This window comes from Nycticebus coucang, chromosome 8 (assembly GCF_027406575.1).
Source record: "Nycticebus coucang isolate mNycCou1 chromosome 8, mNycCou1.pri, whole genome shotgun sequence".
NCBI lineage: Eukaryota > Metazoa > Chordata > Mammalia > Primates > Lorisidae > Nycticebus > Nycticebus coucang.
Genome location: NC_069787.1, coordinates 98,255,604 through 98,274,637, shown reverse-complemented (window position 1 = coordinate 98,274,637; position 19,034 = coordinate 98,255,604). Strand labels below are relative to the sequence as shown.

The 19,034-nt window shown below is 53.7% G+C and overlaps 1 protein-coding gene across 4 annotated transcripts; it reads left to right on the top strand.

The window, feature by feature from the left end:
- Nucleotides 1-1,024: 1,024 nt before the first annotated feature.
- Nucleotides 1,025-16,370, top strand: ITIH4 (inter-alpha-trypsin inhibitor heavy chain 4). 4 transcript variants are annotated; one of them, XM_053599227.1, is made up of 24 exons: nt 1,025-1,206; nt 2,396-2,556; nt 4,296-4,400; nt 4,535-4,697; nt 4,837-4,947; nt 5,430-5,558; nt 6,199-6,315; nt 6,552-6,720; nt 6,801-6,926; nt 7,107-7,288; nt 7,369-7,554; nt 9,095-9,234; nt 9,446-9,600; nt 10,087-10,113; nt 10,377-10,430; nt 10,584-10,637; nt 10,883-11,044; nt 11,914-11,943; nt 12,178-12,204; nt 12,304-12,420; nt 13,401-13,575; nt 15,368-15,522; nt 15,652-15,748; nt 16,167-16,370. In XM_053599227.1, the coding sequence occupies exons 1-24, from the start codon at nt 1,117-1,119 to the stop codon at nt 16,234-16,236; spliced, it is 2,802 nt and encodes a 933-aa protein (XP_053455202.1). In that variant the 5' UTR covers nt 1,025-1,116; the 3' UTR covers nt 16,237-16,370. The 4 variants fall into 4 exon arrangements, with proteins under 4 accessions (XP_053455202.1, XP_053455204.1, XP_053455205.1 ...); XM_053599228.1 differs by having other exon boundaries at nt 1,078-1,206; nt 2,399-2,556; XM_053599229.1 differs by lacking the exon at nt 10,584-10,637.
- Nucleotides 16,371-19,034: the final 2,664 nt, after the last annotated feature.

The window sequence follows — 19,034 nt, the reverse complement described above, 5'->3', positions numbered from 1 at the left end:
ATTCATCTTTGTCCATGTGTAGCCACAGACTTGGGAGCTGCTTCCCAGAGCCATCAGGGAGCACAGGCACCAACTGTAGAGGGCCTACTGTTGATTCACTTCATTGCTGTTTGATATGAAAGGAACACTTCAGCTTCATGAAAGGCAACTTTATTTTTTAGAAAGTCACTGAAGGGCAGCACCTGTGGCTCAAGAAGTAGGGCGCTAGCCCCATATATTGGAGGTGGTGGGTTCAAACCCGGCCCCAGCCAAAAAAAAAAAAAAAAATGCAACAAAAATAAATAAATAAAAACTAAAAAGTCACTGAAACTGTCATCTCAGGCCCTTGGGCGGCACTCCAGCACTCCCTCGAGTCTGGGCCATGGCAGCATCACAGTAGTCATGACAATGGGCATTCTGCCCTCTCAAGCAGTGCTCCATGGGCACCCTTGGCACGACTGACTTCCACACCCAGGCATCCCTCAGGAGCTCTGTGTGCTCTTCTGTTCTGCTCCATCTCTCCTGCCAAATTCCCCACATCAAGACCTCCGAGCCACAGGATATAGTGTCTTTGTGACTCTCGCTTTGCAGGTCTTATTTTGGGGGCCCTGGGCCCAGCACCTCTCACTCCAGAACTCAGGCATATTTATCCTGCCTCAGCCCTGATAGATCTTGCCCCACCCAGACACCTCCAAAAGATGCTGTCCAGGCCCCTCACTGCCCAGTCACACTCCCCTGCCCTTCTTCCAGGAGGCCACTTGGGGTGGCCCTGTTTCCCCCGGCTGACTTATGGAGAGCAGGCTGGTGTCTTCACTGTTGTCCCCCAGCCCTGCAGAGTTTGGTGGAACAGCTGGTGTAAGAACTGGTGGTGCCTGGAAAGGTTCCGGGCCTTTCAGAATGGGGCCCATTACCTAACTCCAATCTGAGCTTGCCTTTCCTTAGTAGAAGTCCTGTCCCAGCCAAGGTCCACCGGACATTCGTCATTTACCTGCTTATCTGAGGCCACTGTGGTTTTTGGCTTACAGATCCCGATTTCTCAGAACCTGCCCCCACAGAGGCGGGGCAGCAAGCAAGTTACTAATTCATTCTCCACTTGCTCTTTGGTTCAGAAGCAGCCTGGCAGACACGGGAGCCACAATGAAGCCTCCAGCCCCTGTCTGCACCTGCGGCCTCATGCTGGTCCTGCTCTGGCTGCTGGCTGTCCTTCAGACCACCACTGCCCAGAAGGTAGCTGGCGTCCAGGGTGCCTGTGTGTGTGTGCCTGGCATGAGTGGTGTGAGCTGGGGAGCCAGAGGTTTGAGGGAAGTGAGAGAGAGCCTCCACCTGTGTAGTGTGTCAGTGTGTGTGTGCAAAGGAGTGGTGCCGACTGTCCACCAGGTACCACCCAAGGGCCTCACTGGTATCTTCCCACTTGTAAAGGGATGATCATATTAGTTCCATTTTATAGATGAGAAAATGCAGCTTTATGAGCCCAGTTCTGCACCTCCCTGGGGGAAGTTTTTCATGCTATGTCTCAGTTTCCTCATCTGTAAAACAGGGTAATAATAGTATCTGTTCAGAGGATTGTTGTGAAATCAAACCCAGAACACCTATACAGTGCTTAGTATAGTGCCTGGCACAGAGCGAACACTCAAACACATGCAAAAGCCACTTGGCGCCCTGGTGCTGAGCTGTGTGTGCAGACAGCGTGTGCAGCTGGGCAGAGTTGGTGTGTACACGAGCATGGCATGTACGGGCAGGTAAGAGGTGTGTAAGGTTGCGTGTGGGTGCACATGGGTCCCTCCCCCAGGGGACCACCAACCTTGGGGCAAAGAGCGTGGCAGGGCTGGGGGCAGAACTGGGGGAAAGTACACGGCAGGGAAAAGGGGCAAAGAAGAAGAGCCCCACTCGGCTTCAGAGACTGGCACTAACATTCTCCCAGCTCCTGCGGGCCCCAGGGAGGAGACTGGCAGGAGCCATTTTCCTCAGTTTGCATGGAGCCCAAAGTTTCCAGAAAGCAAAGGACCTTTTCACTGTACCTTCTCTGGGCAGAGCTAAGCCTGTATACAAAGGGCCCTCACCTCTGGCCAAAGGATGAGTGTGACATCCTTTCGGCGGACACTGGGGCTCGGGCTTCATCGCCCACTACATGCTGCTTCTCCAAGGGACGCTGTGGGTCCTATAGATCAAAACGGACATGGCTCCTGCCCTGTGGCACTGTAGAGTGAGGAATGGAGCACACAACTGCTTATCTAAGATCAATGTTCACAGGTGAAAAATGCCTCACTGGATTCAGCCTGAGGCCGGACAGTGGCTTAGTTGGATTGGGGGCCAGGGTTTTGTCGGGAGCCAGCATAACGGTCTACTTGTGAAAAGTATTGCTCTGAGCCGGCATGGTGTTGAAACTCTCTAACCCCCTTCTCCGTCACTGGTCCAGAAGCACATCGACATCTACAGCCTCACTGTGGACTCCAAGGTCTCATCCCGATTTTCCCACACGGTGGTTACCAGCCGGGTAGTCAATAGGGCCGACACTGTGCAGGAAGCCATCTTCCAGATGGAGCTGCCCAAGAAAGCCTTCATCACCAACTTCTCCATGTACGTGCCTTCTACCCTCCTCCTCATCTGCCTCACCCTGCTCTGTGACCCATCTGCTCTGCACCCGTCAGACCCCCTTTCTGAAGTGAGGTGTGCCAGGGTTTGTGTCTTTAGTTTTACCAAGGAAGTTACCTGTTCTCAGAGATGTCTGCAGCCCTCCCTCTTTTCCCTAAGTGCTGCCTGAGTAGCAGGCAGAGAACCGTAGCATCTTTGCCTCTCCACTGCCCCATAGTGGAGACTGTCCTTGAGGAGGGGTCTTCCTTGGCATGCCAAGGAAGTTGTATACCAAACTGGGATGCCACAGGGGGTTGTTTCTGCTTGGCTTGCATCAGGAGATGCCTGGGGTTTCTGTGGACTCTGAGCCAGTGGTGATCCTTACTCACTTTGTCTTCTGCCAACTTGGTTTCATAATGTTTGCTAACTGTCTGTTCCTGGCCCCTAGGAGAGGCCATGATTGAGGACAGGGAGACGCTGCTCCCAGAAACTGTGAGGGCAGTGGTAGGGCAGAGAGGGAGTATCTCTGAGGCTGGGTCCCCAGTATATTCTGGGGCCTCTGAGAAACTGCCAAACTGCTGTGGGGGGCTGGGGTCCCTGCGATAGGTTCCTCACTCCCCACCCCACAGCAGACCCAATGTGCTGTGTGAGTTTCACAGGCTGTGCTGGCCTTTGACATGGGTTCTGGGGCTGGTAGGTTGCCATGGCATCTGCCTGGAACCCTGTACTATCACCACCCTCTCTGGGCCAGATCTTGTTGCTCATTGAGATAAGGAAGCAGAGGGCAGGGTTGCCTGCTCCCTGACCTGACTGGGAGCCCCAGGGACCAAGAACTCTCCCCGTAGGAGGAGGAGCCCTGCTGTCCGCTCACCAGCCTCCATCCTGGCCCACAGTTAAATTATAACCAGGAAGGTCAGGGAGGAGGGCTGCAGGGTCCTGGCATCCTGGCTGGGTCCTTTCCTACCCCATCTGTACACTCCCACCCTTTCATGCGCGCCCCCCCGCCCCAGATGGAACAGGCATATAATATTTACCAGACACATCCCTACTCACCCCACACGGAGGTTCTGAAGAAGTCATTTTCTTTCCAGAGACAGCTCAGGCAGTTCATTCTCAGCCCCAAAGGATGGCTACTAGGGGTATGTCACACCCCCAGGAATTCCAAACACCAGTTGTCCATAACCTAGTTCCAGAGAGGTCAACATCCCCGCCAACCCCCAGCAGAGTGCCTCCCCTGTGTGGGAGGAGGGAGACAGTGCGGAGGAATGGGGCAGAGTCTTCAGCCTGTGTCTCCTACCTCCTCATTCTTGGCCCCACAGGGCTGGACATAGGGCTGGACACAACCCAGCTCAGAAACCTCCTGCTGGTGATTAACTGGTACCTCTGGGAACAGTCTGAGGTAGAATGGCAAGTTGGGATGTGGGACCAGCCTAGGCAGGTAAAGGAAGGGCAGATTTCAGCCTAGCCCTGTCCTCTGCAGCTTCCTCTCCCCATCCCTTCCATGAAAGGCACATTACTGATACTGTGCACGCCTCAGGAGAGGTGGAGGCCTGGTGCACTTTGTGGAGGCATGCACAGGGCTTGTATGCTTTAAGTGCATCATACCTGGTAGTGGGCTCAGGCAAAGACAGGTGTCACTATGCCAAGAGCCACACCAAGTCCCAGACAGGCTCCCTGGAGGAGCGAGCAGTAGAAGGGGCCCCTTCCCACCAGGCTTTCAACAACTCCCAACCTTCTGCCATCAGGATCATTGATGGCGTGACCTACCCAGGCAACATCAAGGAGAAGGCTGCAGCCCAGGAGCAGTACAGCGCAGCAGTGGCCAAGGGCAAGAGCGCTGGCCTAGTCAAGTGAGCGATGGCGGGAGCTAGTGGGTGGGGGTAGAGACAGAGCCACCCCGCCTTGGCCCTTTGCCTGACTCCCACCTCCAATGGCCTTCCCCCACCTGGCCTGGAGAGGCAGGCCTGATGCCCTCCTCCCTCAGGGCCATGGGGAGAAAGACAGAGCAGTTCCAGGTGTCGGTCAGTGTGGCTCCCTCTGCCAAGGTCACCTTCGAGCTGGTGTACGAAGAGCTGTTCAGGCGGCATCTGGGGGTGTATGAGCTGCTGCTGAAAGTGCAGCCCCAGCAGCTGGTCAAGCACCTGCAGGTACCTGGAGCCACCTCTTCCCATGAGGCCTCCCGGATGACTCTTTCCCTGCTGAGGGTGGCCATCCCTTGCCCCTAAGCTTCCTGTGAGGCCCAACCTCATCTCCCAGCTGATACAGTGCCCTACATCTTGCCTCCAGATGGACATTCACATCTTCGAGCCTCAGGGCATCAGCTTTCTAGAGACAGAGAGCACCTTCATGACCAAAGAGCTGGCAAATGCCCTCACCATCTCACAGAATACAACCAAGGTGGGCCCGCCATGATCAGCAGGTGGGGTGCCAAGGGCCCTGCTGCAGTCCAGGACTATGAGCCTGGATTTCCAGACAGGGATAGTGGGGCAGAGTCTCTGAACTGGAGGGGCTTCTGACATCTCTGTATCCATGCTGTCATTTGGCAGGGCCTGGAGGACAGTGGGTCCTTGTATGAGCCCTGAGGTCTGTGGGGGAAGGACTTGGAGAGTAGACTGCTGTGAGGGCCCTAGAACCAGGGGAGAGAAGGCCATAGCTGGGTCCCACACAGTCTGAGCTCAGCCTCTGCTTGTATAGTTCCAGGAATGGGGGCCTCCCTGTCATACCTTCTCCCCTATGTGGTCAGCTTGAGAGAAAGCTCCCTGGAATATCACCCAAGGCTGCATCCTGGAATTCAGACTTCCCAATATACAGACGGGTAGATGGTGGTGTTGGCATGGCTTTGCTGCACCTGCCAACTTCAGCCCAGTTTGTTCCTTCAGGCTCATATCCGGTTCAAGCCAACGCTCTCCCAGCAGAAAAAGTCTCCAAAGCAGGAGGACACAGTCCTGGATGGTAGCCTTATCATCCGCTATGATGTCAACCGGACCCTCTCAGCGGGCTCCATTCAGGTGGGTGGACTCCAGGCAAGAACAGGGCAATCTACAAATCTCTCCACCCTTTAGGGGTGAGCCTGAGTACTCTAGAAGAGGGAAATAACTGCCCTACTTAGCAGTGTGCACCAGGTGCTAGCACAGACAGAAAATAGGCAGCTGAATTGTCCCTGAAAATATTCCTTTTCAGAGGCAGAAAACTTTCTATGAAGAGCTGCTCTGTGGGGTACTTTTGCTGCCAGGAGACTCACAGTTCAACTTTATGTTCAAATGCAATAACTTCTTTCGTACTATTTTCTGATGTTAGTATGCTTCCCTTTTACTCACTGTTAAGTCTTCCTTCTTTTGATGGATGTCAGGTTTACTGTGTCCGAACCTTTTTAAGATAAGCTGCCTCACATACAAAAACAAATAGAAGGTAAAGTTGTGGGAAGAGCTCTAGTGGACTGTGCATGAACAAGGAAAGCTTCTGTGAGAGAGGGGCTGGGATGAGTCCTGAAATTGGTGAGGATTTGGGGACGCAGCAGTGGGATGGAGATGGGGGCTTGGAACCAGGAGAGCATAGGACTCCAAGGATTTGGGGTGAGGAGGAGGCTGGACTGGGACAGGGCAGGGTTGCAGCTCTTATTGCCTGGGTGTGGTTTCACTCTGGCCACAGATCGAGAATGGCTACTTTGTGCACTACTTTGCTCCTGAGGGCCTGTCTACAATACCCAAGAACGTGGTCTTTGTCATTGATAAAAGCGGCTCCATGAGCGGCAGGAAAATCCAACAGGTGGGTTCCCTGGGCCAGAGCAGGGCCCTGAAAATTCCCACGCCCCTCACAGCATCAGCTGTGGTCCAGAAGGTAGATTCTCGCTCCTTTACTTCCTGGGTGGCCAGAGCACATGGCAACCTCTATTCCTAGAGCATACGCCATGTCCCCACCCCGGAGTCTAGGGATGCCAGCCGAAGGGCACTTAAGTCCTCATGGAACCCCTCTGAACTACAATCTCCTCTCTCCATGACCAGACCCGGGAAGCCCTAATCAAGATCCTGGATGACCTCAGCCCCAAAGATCAGTTCAACCTCATTGTCTTTAATGGGAAAATAACACAGTGGAAGCCATCACTGGTTCCAGCTTCAGTCAACAACCTGAATGAAGCCAGGAGTTTTGCTGCCGGCATCCAAGCCCGTGGAGGTGAGTGCATCTGCAGCCGGCCGGGTGGGGGTTTCCACGGCAACTGGCCGGGAACCACCCTGAGCGTGTGTGCCCCTCAGGGACCAACATCAATGATGCGATGCTGATGGCCGTGGAGCTGCTGGAAAGCAGCAACAAAGATGAGCTGCTGCCTGAGGGGAGCATCACCCTCATCATCTTGCTCACTGATGGCGACCCCACGGAGGGTGAGGGCACTGCAGCAACTCCAGGGCACACTGCAGGGAGCCTCTAAGGCTGCACTGGGCTTGCTGTGGGGCCTGGGGCAGGGTGGGAGGTCGCTAAGGCCCCTCTGGCTCTGAGGTTCCAGAAATATCCATTAAGCAAATCGCTGTTTTCCTACTCTCTTTCCAAACCCACGGGTGTAGGGGAGACCAACCCTGCAGAGATCCAGAGGAATGTACGGAAAGCCCTAAGTGGCCAGTTCAACCTCTTCTGCCTGGGCTTCGGCTTCGAGGTCAGCTATGCCTTCCTCGAGAAGCTGGCACTGGAAAACGGCGGCCTGGCCCGGCGCATCTACGAGGACTCGGACTCTGCCCTGCAGCTGCAGGTGCCAGTGTGCCTTGGGGGGACACCCAGGGAGGTGGGAAGCCTCCAGCCTGGCCTTCGTGACACCTCTTTGCCCTGCAGGACTTCTACCAGGAAGTGGCCAACCCACTGTTGACAACAGTGGCCTTTGAATACCCGAGCAATGCTGTGGAGGAGGTCACGCAGGAAAACTTCCAGCTTTTCTTCAAGGGCTCGGAGATGGTGGTAGCCGGGAAGCTCAAGGAGCAGAGCCCTGACGTGCTGTCAGCCAAAGTCAGTGGGCAGGCGGTGAGTGTGGCCATGTCATTTTGGAGGGGAAGGGCAGCTCGGGCAGCCACCACCTCTGCAGCCAGAGGGGCTGGGTTCAAATCACAACCTGCCGGGTGGCGCCTGTGGCTCAGTGAGTAGGGCGCTGGCCCCATATACCGAGGGTGGCAGGTTCGAACCCAGACCCAGCAAAGCTGCAACAACAACAACAACAACAAAAATAGCTGGGCATTGTGGTGGGCGCCTGTAGTCCTGGCTGCTCGGGGGGCTAAGGCAAGAGAATCGCCTAAGCCCAGGAGCTGGAGGTTGCTGTGAGCTGTGATGCCAGGGCACACTCTACCGAGGGTAATAAAGTAAGACTCTGTCTCTAAAAATAAAGACAAATTCCATCCTGCCGAGCCCCAGCTTATTTCAAAGTGCCTTGAGCTTCAGCTGTTTCCCTCCCCTCTGCTACCTGTGAAGGACACGAGTCCCCACCACATGGGTTTACAGTAGAAATTCAATGAGACAAAATAGTGATTCTCATGAGACTACCTGTGCTGTGCCCAGCAAGGCATTCAGCAGTCAGTCTGTGCACCTATGAGCACAAGGTGACAGTAGCAATTCCTTCCTAATTGTCATCTCCTTCTGTCCTCATACTGGCCTTCTGAGGTTGCAGTCAAGCAGAGAGGGCTGCTCCCATTTCACAGATAAGCAGAATGAACTCCAGCAAATAGGCAACTTGCCCTGGGCCCACTGTAGCTAGGTCCTGAGCCCAGCTCTCCATGTGGTGCCCTGTCCTTTCCCAGCCTTCTCTGCCTCCTCCTAGTGACCCCCTGTCATTCCACAAAAAGAAACTGAGCACCTGCTCTGTTCTAGGTCCTTCTTTAGGCCCTGGGGATACAGTGATGAATGAGGCCGACCCCACCCTTTCCTTATGGGAAGGACAGCCCATGGATACATGGTCACATGCACAAGGAGCTACAGGCCAGAATCTACCCCCAGGGATTCAGGAGAGCAGCACTGGTAGCCCCAACCTGGCTTGGGGATCAGGGAGGGCTTCCTGGTGGAGGCTCAAGCTGAGACTGAGGGATTAGTAGGAGGAGGTGGTGGAGTAATAGAGCCGTGACACCTAAGTTCTATTCTCAACTCTGCCTCTGACTGCTGGGAACAGCCCTTCCTTCTCTGTCCTTTCGAGGTAAGGGTGGGCTGTCTGGGATGAACTGTCTACTCCACACTGCATTGACAAATCCTTCCTGCTGCTGGCTCTGCTCTGACCTGGGGTCCTGATCCCATCTTCTTCCCTTCCTCCCAGAGGGTCAGCTAATCTGAGCTCCTGTTTTTGCACCTGGCTTGGTGCACCTGGGATGGTTTGCCTTTTGTCTCCACCCCTGCTCATCCTGTGACTGAGCCCTTGGCACCCCTAACTCCCTCCCTATCCCTCACTCTACTCAAAGGAAATGAAGTCCTCTCAGTACATGGGACCTGCCCCAGCTCCAGTCACGAAAGAGCTTGGAAGTGCCAGGCCAGGGGCAGACGGAAGGCCCTCACTCTCTTGCCCTGGCTGGGCCTCTCTTTTCAGCATACACAGAACATCACCTTCCAAATGGAATCCAACGTGGCAGAACAGGAGGAGGAGTTCCGGGGCCCCGAGTACATCTTCCACAACTTCATGGAGAGACTCTGGGCATATCTGACTATCCAGCAACTGCTGGAGCAAAGGTGAGTGGCACTGGCCCTTGTGGGCTACTGCTGCAGGACACACGCCAGGCCCGTCGCTGCTGGGCAGGCACAGCTGTCATGGGGCATTCCCAAGGCATGGAGAGAGGGTGGTCTTGGTATTGTGTCTGAGCCCCAGACTCTCCCAAGGGGAGAAAGGCTGGGTGTTCTGGCCTCCAGGGATGTCCTGAGCTCTGATATCTTCAACCTACAGTGTTTCCGCACCAGATGCCAAACGGCAGGCCCTCGAGACCCGAGCCCTGAACTTATCACTCAAGTACAACTTTGTTACTCCTCTCACATCTATGGTAGTCACCAAACCTGAAGGGCAAGAACAGTCTCAAGTTGCTGAGAAGCCCGTGGAAGATGGTGAGGGTTTGGGATCTCAGCCTCCCAGGCAGCAGAGTTGGACCCAGTCGTTCTCCTCATGCCTTCCCCTGCATCCCAACCAAAACTCTCACCCTGCCAGCCACAGACTTCCAGGAGCCCCAGGAGACCTGTCCCATTTTTTCACCAATGAGAAACTGAGACCAGGTCTCCTGGCTCCCCAAGTTTCTTGCATCTGTGTAGTTCTGGAGTTGGGTGGCAATATTAAATATAAGCATTTCTTTCTTTCTTTTTTTTTTTTTTTGCAGTTTTTGGCTGGGGCTGGGTTTGAACCCGCCACCTCCGGCATATGGGCTAGTGACCTACTCCTTTGAGCCACAGGCGGCACCCTAAATATAAGCATTTCAAATTGATCAAAACCACCCTGATAATGTCTCTCTCTCTCACTCTCTTTCTCTGGTCTCTGTCTTTGTCTCTGTCTATCTGTCTGTCTCTCTTTCTCTCTCCCTCTTTCTTTGTTTTATCCAGAAAATAGACCCAGGAATGTCCACTCAGGTAAAGAACAAGTTTCCTCAAAGGCTGGCCCAGGTGGTGATCCATTGACGCAGGGCCTGGGGCCCCCAGATCCTTCTCCAGCCCAGCCTTGCTGCCAGGAGATGGCGGTGTCTGACCAAGCACACTGGTGCATTTGTCTCCTGTTCATGCAAATATCGGCTGCCCCTTGGGCCCTGTCCCTAGCACTAGGATACAATACCCATCCAGCTGGGGCCCCAGAAAGGTGGGTCCAAGAAGCAAATCCAGGTTTCACTGATTTCCAGGTCACGCTTTCTTCAGATCTCATGTGATAGGAGGCCGACAGTCCAGAATATCAGGTGGCAAAGGAGGAGAGGGTTGGAGGGGAGATTGACAGGACCATGGCCCGGGCCATAGACTGGGCTCTGCCCCTGGTTGTGGAGGGGAATGCCTTGCCTGGCTCACCTGGATGGTAACAGGCCTGGGACTTAAGTTCAGATGTGTCTGACTAGGAATCAGCCATGCACAGCCTATCTTTGGCCAAAGGAGTGGATGGAGTCCACAAGGTAGTCTGAGGTGCTGTGAGGGAGGCGTGACATCCTGGGGGAGGAGTTCCAGGGGCTACTGGTCCACTGGGGCTACAGCATTCCTATCTCCCAGAGGTGGGGGTGGGAGCTGCCCAGGAGGACTGGGCATGGGAGGGGAGCCACCTGCTCTCTCCATACCCCACTCCTGGGGTAGGGGCTGAGCCCTGGCTCTGAGGACCTACACGGAGCCTCAAAGAAGACCACATGTGCCAACTTTTCCAAAGCTGGAGTTTCTAACTTCCCGAGGAGTTTTGGACTTGGAATTGGCAGCCCCTTGAAGAAGTTTGGACCCCCAGGACCACCTCATGCTCCGGGTCGTCCTCTTCCTGTGCATCCCTCCTACCTTAGACATTCCTGGGATGATATGCTACCAGAGTTGACATTCTGTAAGCCACTTCCTGGCCTTCTGAGGGCTTCAGTTTCCTCTTGATGATCACTGAACCTCCTACAGAGTAGTGTGAGATAAAGCACCAAGCTCAGGGCCCCATCTACTATGCAGTGATGTGGAGTGACTGTGGGTCGGCCCCAATCCAGGGAGAGGGTGGGAGCTGCATTTCCTGGGGAGCTGCCCTCACCCTCCCAGCTCTCTACCAGCCACCCCTTTGCCAGGTCCTTGGTGTTTCTTCTCCCTGGGTATGAGCTCTTTTGCACTGTACCTGTGTAGTGTGAGCTCTTCCTCTGTCCCTTGATGGAGCAGCCTCTCCCACACTCCTGTTCAGAGGGGACTCTAGCCCTGGAGGAGCAGGTGCCGGCCAAGAGTGCTCATCATGGAGCAGTTTGGGTCAGTCGTCACCAGCCCCCCTGCCTAGGCACCTCTTCCCACCCGGCTTGTGGACTTCAGGCATCCCCTCCCCAAGGCAGGACTTTATTTGTCCTTTATTTTCACTAAATAGAATTCACTATACTCTGGAGGCTGACTCGTGATGAAACCTTCAAGAAAGGGAGGGCTTCCTCCCTTCACAAAGCCAACTCTGGTCTCTTGAACTATTTCTGATCCCCACATCTGTACTCAGACACAGCTGCAGAGCCAGGCTAGGCCTGTCCCCCACAGTGTTCTCCCTAATAGCATGCTCTTCCATCTGAAAATTCCCAGGGCAAAGGCTATTCTAGGGGGTGTATAAGTGTGGCAGGGCTGAAGGGGCTGGAGCACGGTGGGCAGCAGGTGACAGAGATGGCTGGAGGGTGTGCCGATTGTTCTGAGACCTGACTGTCTGCTCCCTGTTTCTGGATGTTCCTATACTGATACCTGCTTAAGTGCCATCAGCTGCCTCAAATCCTGGACAAGGTATGTCACACAGTGTGGATATAAATATCAAAGGTGTCCCCGAGTCCAGAACCCCAGAGTATCTTCTTATCCTAATGGGGACACCCTGGGAGGGGAGATCCCTGGGGGTCTCTATGAACCTGTCACTGTGTTGAAGGGGAGAGGGAGCCCTGGCACACCCACCAACCCTCTACCCCCTCAAACCCCTGGCCCCCAGGAAGGGGCAGCCTAAACCCAGACTTTTTCTTCTTTTAGAAACAACCATGACACCTCCAGCCCCAGGTAAGCTTCCACCCCCCACCCCAGCCTCCTTTTTCATCCTTGTCCCCCAGCCTGCTCTCCCTGCCCCAAGAATCATGCACCATTTGGTTCCTGTACCAGCCCCCATCCAGGCTCCTTCTGCCATCCTGCTGCTGCCTGGGCAGAGCGTGGAGCAGCTCTGTGTGGATCTCAGGCACTCTCAGGGGCCAGTGAACCTGCTCTCAGACCCTGACCAAGGTGAGAGGTGCACACCCTGTTGTCTACCTAGAGAGACTCAGAGACCCCTACACAGGCTCACCACCCGCCCACAGCACATGCACACTCGGCCCCAGGCAAGCCCGACCCCATTGTGGCACAGTCATGCCCTCATGTTCCGTCACTGGAACTCACACAGCCACCCCACTGGGTGCCCTGTGTGCGGGTCTGGGTGGCCTGGTGCAGATAAGCACAGTGGCTGTGTGGGAGGGAGCCCAGAGGAGGAGGCCAGAGCCAGCTGGGGTGAGGGGAGCTGCAAGGGTTCACACAGGAATGGTAGGGCCTCAGCAGATGAGCAGAGGAAGGGCGAAGGACGTTCCAGATGGAGGGATTTGTGCCTGCAGAGCCCTGAGAGAAGAATGGGACCTGCAGGGTGTGGAGAAGGGTCATGGAGGGAGGAGGTAGGTGCCCTTGTCAGACTTGCCCCTCCAATCCTAGAAGGGCCTCATTGGCTGAGCTGAGGTGGCAGGTCAGCTGTGGAGATGCACACCACTCAGGGGTGCTGGCACCCCACCCCCATCCCCTGCAGCACCCCTCAGAGCAAGGGATGGCCACAGCAGCCTCGGTCCTCCCAGATCCATATGGTCCCCTACTTCATCACCCAGACCAAGAGTCTATCCGTCCCAGAGGGTGGGAGCACCAATTCTCATCTCGCCTTCAGCCTCAGACTCTAGCTCAGGGCCAAACACACTTGGGGGAGTTATGAAGGCTATTGACTTGGGACCAGACCTCCTTTCTCAGGGGTTCATCTGAGAGTGGCCATCACTGAAAACTGGGGCTCTCCAAAGTCACATGAGTTGAGGGATGAGTGCACAGATTGTGGGGGCCAGGCACCCAGTGGGAAGGAATGCTGAGGAAAGGGGGGTGGCCCCCTGAGGAGGCAAGTTGGTGCAAAACTCCAGAGGATGTAAACAGCCCTGGCTGGGGCTGCAGCTTTGACCCCTTTGGTACTGCTGTCTCAGGGGTCAAGGTGACTGGCCAGCATGGGGAGAAGAAGGCTGGATTCTTATGGATTGAAGTGACCTTCAAGAACCCCCAGCTGAAGGTTCATGTGTCCCCGGAGCGCATAGTGACCACTCGGAACCGAAGAAGCTCTGTGTACAAGTGGAAGGAGACATTGTTTTCAGTGATGCCTGGGTAAGCTCCACTTTGGGGGACCCTGGGGGAAGGGAGGGTGACCTCTCAGGCTACATTGGCTGAAGATGGGCTGACAGGTGGCCTGAGGCCACAGACCTGGAGATGGAGTAGCTGCACTTGTAAGAGGGCCAGAGATACAGAAGCCCCGAACCCCTGCAACTCTGCAGGGCACTGAGGAGTTATCTTGGGAATCTAGTCCCCTCACATCCAGGTTATTTATCCCATGCAGGAGACAATGGGGGTCAGAGCTAGCTCTGGTACCCTGGGTAGGCCGCCTAGCTGCTCTGAGCCTCAGTTTCCTCACTAATAACTAGGGATAACGGTGCTGGCCACAGTCAGAGGCTGAGAGAATATAGCTGGGGAGCCCCTGCCCATCAGATGGTGCAGGGGGAGGTGGAGAGTGCTCCCCAGCAGGGCAGGTTATAAATTTTATCCTTCATGTATTCTTGAAGCTCTGATGAGAAGGAATAATCCAACTGGCCTTAAATACTGAGCAGCTGCTAGGGAGTGGAGGCGGAGGGTGACCTCTTGTGGGTGGTGTGGCTGCCCCATGTGGGCGTTTCAGGGGAAGCTCTCCAGCTCTGGAAATGACAAGGGGCCTCGGGGAGGGGCTGCAGGCCCTCCATGGACAGTGCCATCCCAGCCCCAAGCCTGTGCCATCCCAGCCCCAAGCCTGTGCCATAGCCTGTCTTTTTCCGAGTGTGAAAGCCTTATCTCTCACCACCCCACTGAGCCCCTCAGTGGAGACTTGTCTCCCCTCAACAAAAGAGTGCACACCCAGAAAATCCAAGGTCATCTGAGAACCTTCCCAACTGCATAAAAGATCTTGAAGTTTCTTGTTATCTGACAGGTTCACAAAAATCAATAGCATATCTCTACCTGGAAAATAAAGAATTCCTATTAATTGTACTGATAGAAAGTCTGAATACTTTAATGAGCTACAGAAGATATAAATAAAGAACAATAGACCACATGGTTTAGATTGAACTGGATCAACAGGACAGCATGCATTCAGGGCAATTCCATTTCAATTACCATTGGGTTAACAGCAGGGGCTTATTCAATATGCTTAAAGAAGCCTGACATTTCACAAGAAAACCAAAAAGGTAAGAATCTCAAAGATTATTATAAATGAAAAAGGGAGGGACAGAATGAGAAGAGACTTACCCTCTAGACACTAAAACATATGATTAATCATCAGAAGAAAGTGGCATCGGACATAAAAGCAAAAGGTATAGAAATATCAAAGAATCCCCCTAAATCACATAAAACTAATTCATGAGAAACCAAATGTAAGAAAGCCAGAGGGAAAGGAAAAATTATTTTATATTATAAATAATGCTGGGGAAACCAGATATCATCAACTTGACTTTGGTCGTGTTTTACCCAGGAAAAAAACTAAAACCTAAAAGATTTAAGGGACTTTCCACCCAAGGCACTATGACTTCCTGGACAAGAAAGGATCCCATGGGTAGCCTGAGCTCACGAGTTCAAGACCAGCCTGAGCAAGAGCGAGACCCCCGTCTCTAAAAAAATAGCTGGGCATTGTGGCTGGTGCCTGTAATCCCAGCTACTTGGGAGGCTGAGGCAAGAGAATCACTTGAATCCAAGAGTTTGAGGTTGCTGTGAGCTATGATGCCTCGGCACTCTACCAAGGGTGACCAAGTGAGACTCTCAAAAAAAATAAAAAAATTAAAAAAAAGAAGGGAGCCCAGCCACTAGCTTTCCACCTCAACTGCTGAGAGTCTGTGCAGGCGTCTCTACCTGCACTGGACACTGGGTTTCTCCACAGCCTGAAGATGACCATGGACGAGACAGGTCTCCTACTGCTCAGTGGCCCAGACAAAGTGACCATTGGCCTGTTATCCTGGGATGGCCCTGGGAAGGGGCTCCGGCTCCTTCTGCGTGACACTGACCACTTCTCCAACCATGTCAGCGGGACCTTCGGTATTCTGCCCATGGCCCAGGCTCAGGGTGTCCTCAGAAGTCACCTCTGCCTGGGAACAGGCAGTTCCCCTGACCTGCATTTCTCCCAGGATGTCTTTATCTTTTGCTGACCTGCCCTTTGTACCGTAGGCCAGTTTTACCAAGAGGTGCTCTGGGGGTCCCCAGCAGCATCAGACGACAGCAAACGCACACTGAGGGTTCAAGGCAATGACTACTCTGCTACCAGGTGACTCAGCACAAGCAGGCCACTGAGCCCAGCTGAGGCAGGGTAGGGATGGGGAGGCCAGGAGCTGGCTCTGCAGGACCCTCATCCTTCTGTTCATAACCAGGAACTATAAAGGAAACTGTCAGGTGCCAGCTCTCAGGGGCCCACAAAGGGTGGCCAACTCAGACCCATAGAAAGCACACCAGCCCAAAATCACTGGGGTTGGTTGGGGACAGTAGGAACTTCTCCCTATCCACACCCCCAAACTGTCAGAGCCCTGAATTCTGGAGGCCATACCCTCCAAGTGACCAGGCCTTGTCAGCCTCCATTGGAGAGACAGTGGGACTCTGCATCCTCCATGTCCCTGTCCCCAGCTTCCTCCTGTCTTCCCACCACATCTAAGATTTGCTGACCCCTTATCTGTCTCTTTCCATACCAGAGAGCTCACGGTGGATTACCAGGAGGGACCCTCAGGAACACAGACACCTTGCTGGTCTCTGGAACTGTAGTTCTGATGAATGGAGCTGTGCCTGCTATGTGCACTTTGCTGCTGCCCTGCAAATGTAGGGCCCCTGTGGGCCTGGACCGTGATGGGGGGGAGGGATTCCCACTCATTACAAATAAATAAAGGGGTGCAATCACAGGGAGTGGGTGTCTCTGGTTCTATGTGGCCAAATCCCAGGCCCTCAGAATCACATCCTGAACACTTAGCATCACAAAACATAGAATCTTTTGCTGTTGATCCTTAACGGCCTGTGGCCAGTAAGGTTCATGTGGAGTTTCCAGTACAGGCCCTTCTTTTTACAAATAGGGAAACTTAGATTAAGCCACTCATGCAATATGTTGCTCCAGCTCCCAGCTAGGACCTAGGGCTGGAGACCATTCTCCAGGAACTAGGATTCAGTCTGCCTTATGGTCACTTGGCCTGTGAAAACCAGTTTTGATTCAATAAAAAAAAATAATAAAATAAGACAGTGAATTGGATTGGAATCCTTTGTGGTCCAACTATCAGACTTTCTTTTTTTTTTTTTGTGGTTTTTGGCCAGGGCTAGGTTTGAACCCGCCACCTCCAGCATATGGGACCGGCGCCCTACTCCTTGAGCCACAGGCGCCGCCCCCCAACTATCAGATTTTCTTAGTGAACTTTTGGGCCCCTTTGCAATGGGACTTGCCTTACGCAATTTGATTTTCTCACCTGTGCTCAAGAATAGGTCTGTCTGCTCACTGCCTTGTACGAAAACTAGCGCTAAAAGACAAAGGAGACACGGAAACAGTCCCAGGAGGGGAACAAAGGCCTGTTCACAGGACCCTGTAGTGTAACAGGGGTAAACTGGGTCCCCAACCCTAAATCCTGTGATGTTGAGGGTCTCTTTCCTATTCATACCCCAGGGCTAGGCACCCCAAAGATTCCACTCAACTTCTGCCCATACTTAAAAAAATTCTATTACTCCTCCTACTTGTAAAAAAAAAATGTGTGAGTCTGTGGCTTACAAACAAAAAGCATAAAAAGAATAAAGCCAAAATTCATGGGTATGCGAATAAAAGAAAAGAGCCAAGGAGAGTTAAATCTGAGAGGCAGCTACAGCAGTGACTGAGCACAAAGCTTTGCAATGAGCTTCCTGGCAGCCAAGGTAAAGCAGAAAATCAGTTCATTGGCTTGCTAAGTGGAAATAGACTAGATCATCAGGGAAATATTCTTTCACAACTGTGGAAGGTGTTTGCTGAGTTGATTTTTCTAGAAGGGTCAGAGGACAGGCTAGTGGGAGGGGTCTCTAGTAACTGGTTTGCCCCAGCACACGGGCACATTCCTTACACTACTGCCTCCCTATCAAGCCTCATTGGCAAATGGGAGACTCAGGCTGAGTCACTTCGTGAAGGTCATTCAGAGATGCTCAGATCAGAGCCTCAGGGGGGTCTTTGCTGTGGGGCTAGCTCTGGCTACAGAGAAGAGTGCCCATCCCAAGCTCACCCCTCTGGGACATGACCCCCTGGGCTGCGCTGAAGACTCTGCAAATGCAGAGGGATCACAGTCGACCTTCTAGTTCTGCCAGCACCGCAGGGCAGGTGTTCCCTATAAACAGCTGGAAGTAGGTCTGTGTTTTTCACTTTTGTCCACCAAGTGCTTTCCAGTACCTGCTTGGGCCGGGCACTGGGCTGGGTTCTGTGGGTATGTTGGGTCCTTGATGGGCACAGTGCCCGTTGTGATAGCTGCTGCCCAGGAAATGACCAGGTGCTATGGGAGCCCAGAGGGAGACAGAGAGTGTCAGGGAAGGCTAGTAGTGTGGAGGTTGTATTGTTAGGGGTGAGATTTGAAGAAAGAAAGAGGAATTAGCCTAGTAGAAAAGGAGGGCAAGACAGCAGATGGCAGAACAGCATGTGCCCGGGCCTAGAGCTAGGACACTGTGCTGAGTTCAGGATTGTAAGGAAGGCGGGCTGTTGGATGAGGGGACCGGAGGGCTGGACCAGGTGGGCCACACCTCATGATGCAGCATGGCCCCCATCCTGAAAGCCGGGCTGCAGGCAGGGACAGGCAGAGCTCCGTTGATGAGGGACTGGGGCGAGTCTGAGTCTACCTAGTTTTGCCTGCATGAGGGGCCTCTCTGCCTATGTGTTTGGGAGAGGGGACAGGATTTTGCCTGGGGACCTCTTCCTGCCTTTCTCCCAACCTGCTTGGCGTGGCTGCAAGGCAGAGACTGGCACCTGATGAGGATCAGAACTGTAGGAGGCTGCCGTTTCACCTTGTCCATCAGGATGAGCATTCTCCCCACTTCACAGATGGGAAATTGACCTCAAGAAGACTGGCTAATGCATGGTGGCTCACACCTGTAATCCTAGCACTCTGGGAGGCTGAGTCAGGTGGATCCCTTGAGCCCAGGAGTTCGAGACCAACCTGATTAAGAGTGAGACCCTGTCTTTACTAAAAATAGAAAAACTAGCCAGGCACTATGGGTGCCTATAGTCCCAGCTACTCAGGAGGCTGAGACAGAGGATTGCTTGAGCCCAAGGTGCTATGGCACTCTATCCAGGGTGACAGAATGAGACTCTATTAAAAAATATATAGATATTGGCTAAAAGCTATGTGGCTCTCAGCCAGCCCAGGATTGAATGAGATGGCAGGGCCTGCCCACTGTGTTGGGTGGAGGTCCCTTCTCAGGCCTGGGCCCTTTTTTCCAGTCCAGTCTGAACCCCTGCCAAATTCACACTGAGGCCATGGGGAGGCCTGCAAGATAGGAGCCATGTCTTAGGTGGCCTTCTCCCTAGAGCAGTAAAAGCCACCAATCCCCTGTAGCATCCTATAGGCACCTGG

Bases quoted from the DNA above. Each gene is read 5' to 3' on its own strand.
- ITIH4 (XM_053599227.1), top strand. From the start codon at position 1,117: ATGAAGCCTCCAGCCCCTGTCTGCACCTGCGGCCTCATGCTGGTCCTG. The intron at 6,927-7,106 runs GTGAGGGCACTG...CCACGGGTGTAG, and splicing joins TGATGGCGACCCCACGGAGG to GGGAGACCAACCCTGCAGAG. The intron at 13,576-15,367 runs GTAAGCTCCACT...GTTTCTCCACAG, and splicing joins TTGTTTTCAGTGATGCCTGG to CCTGAAGATGACCATGGACG.